Source organism: Mus caroli, chromosome 3, assembly GCF_900094665.2.
Source record: "Mus caroli chromosome 3, CAROLI_EIJ_v1.1, whole genome shotgun sequence".
In the NCBI taxonomy this organism is placed as follows: Eukaryota; Metazoa; Chordata; class Mammalia; order Rodentia; family Muridae; genus Mus; species Mus caroli.
The window spans coordinates 51,955,207-51,956,505 of record NC_034572.1 but is presented as its reverse complement, the minus strand read 5'-3'; the positions used below and the strand labels follow the sequence as shown (position 1 = coordinate 51,956,505).

The window sequence follows — 1,299 nt, the reverse complement described above, 5'->3', positions numbered from 1 at the left end:
GATGGTTGTGAGCCACCATGTGGTTGCTGGGATTTGAACTCTGGACCTTTGGAAGAGCAGTCGGGTGCTCTTACCCACTGAGCCATCTCACCAGCCCCCTTTAAAACTTTATTATCCCAGGTACCCGACTGATGTTAACAAATGCGAACAGTTACCCACTATATAAATACAATACTTAGTCCACAGGCAGGCACAAAAGAAAGCTACGCAGCTATTTATATCTATTTCCAACTTCAATTTATCACATCGTGATCATGTCTTTAGCAATATAATGGTTAAAAATGTCATGGGTTATAATTTTTTTGCTTGGGTTTGAGGAGATCAGCACTCCAAATACCTGTTTTGCAGCTTTTTTAGCTTCATGCTTCCTTTGATTTTTAAGGGCTGTTTTTGATAATGGCTTGTCACTTCCTGGATGTGGCTTCATATTCTGGGGAGGTTCCTCTTCATGCTACAGAAAATGTAAACAAGCACTTCTGAAGTGGAGTCCAAGGTTTGAAAAGCACACACAACAGCAAATTATTCACCTTTACCTGTATAAAGATGATTTTATCCCAATTACTCAAGAAACTGGAAAGGAACATTTCAAATCTGTCACTACAGTTAAATAAGGACCTCCTCATTAGCTGATAGGTATTCTCTTGTTACATAAGCCCAGGCAAAATTCACTTTTGCTCTGTAGAAACAATAAAATCTGTCTCTGGACTAGAGACATATGATTCTTTCTTTCTTTCTTTATTTTAATATTTTTATTAGGTATTTTCCTCATTGAGACATGTGATTTTTATGAGACCGAGTAACAACAGCTTCTCTGAGGTCTTTTTGATGTGATTTATAGCCTTAGGAAGTTGGTGTATTTGATATCATTAGAAAGCAGCTACCTCATTTGGTTTCTTCACACCCAGAATCCTGTGACAGATCTTCACTGGTAAAGTCAAGTTGAAAGGTTAACCAACATTGAAACAGAGTATCTCAATAGGATTTGAGAGGCTTTAAGAATTTTTTTAGTCAAGAAGGAAGGATGCTGTTTTGTTTTTGTGCAAGCCAAGAACAAGATAAACAATTTTATCTTTGAAAATGTTATCTACTTCCCTGAATACTTTATTACTAGTTTATTTAGCTTCTTTAAAAGGAACATTCCTAGGTCTCAGCTACAGTATAGACCTACATTTCTTTTTCTTTTTTTGGTGGGTGGGCGTTGGTTTTTGAGACAGGGTTTCTCTGTGTAGCCCTGGCTGTCCTGGAACACACTCTGTAGACCAGGCTGGCCTCGAACTCAGAAATCCACCTGCCTCTGCC

General features: G+C 38.2%; 1 protein-coding gene across 2 annotated transcripts in view; it reads right to left on the bottom strand.

Moving 5' to 3' along the window:
• Eif2a (eukaryotic translation initiation factor 2A) overlaps positions 1-1,299 on the bottom strand; it is a 35,469-nt gene that overhangs the window by 4,659 nt on the left and 29,511 nt on the right. For both annotated transcript variants that reach the window (XM_021157233.2, XM_021157234.2), the window contains one exon: positions 338-451. In XM_021157233.2, coding sequence (XP_021012892.1) covers positions 338-451 — 114 coding nt within the window. The remainder of the gene's footprint in view (positions 1-337; positions 452-1,299) is intronic.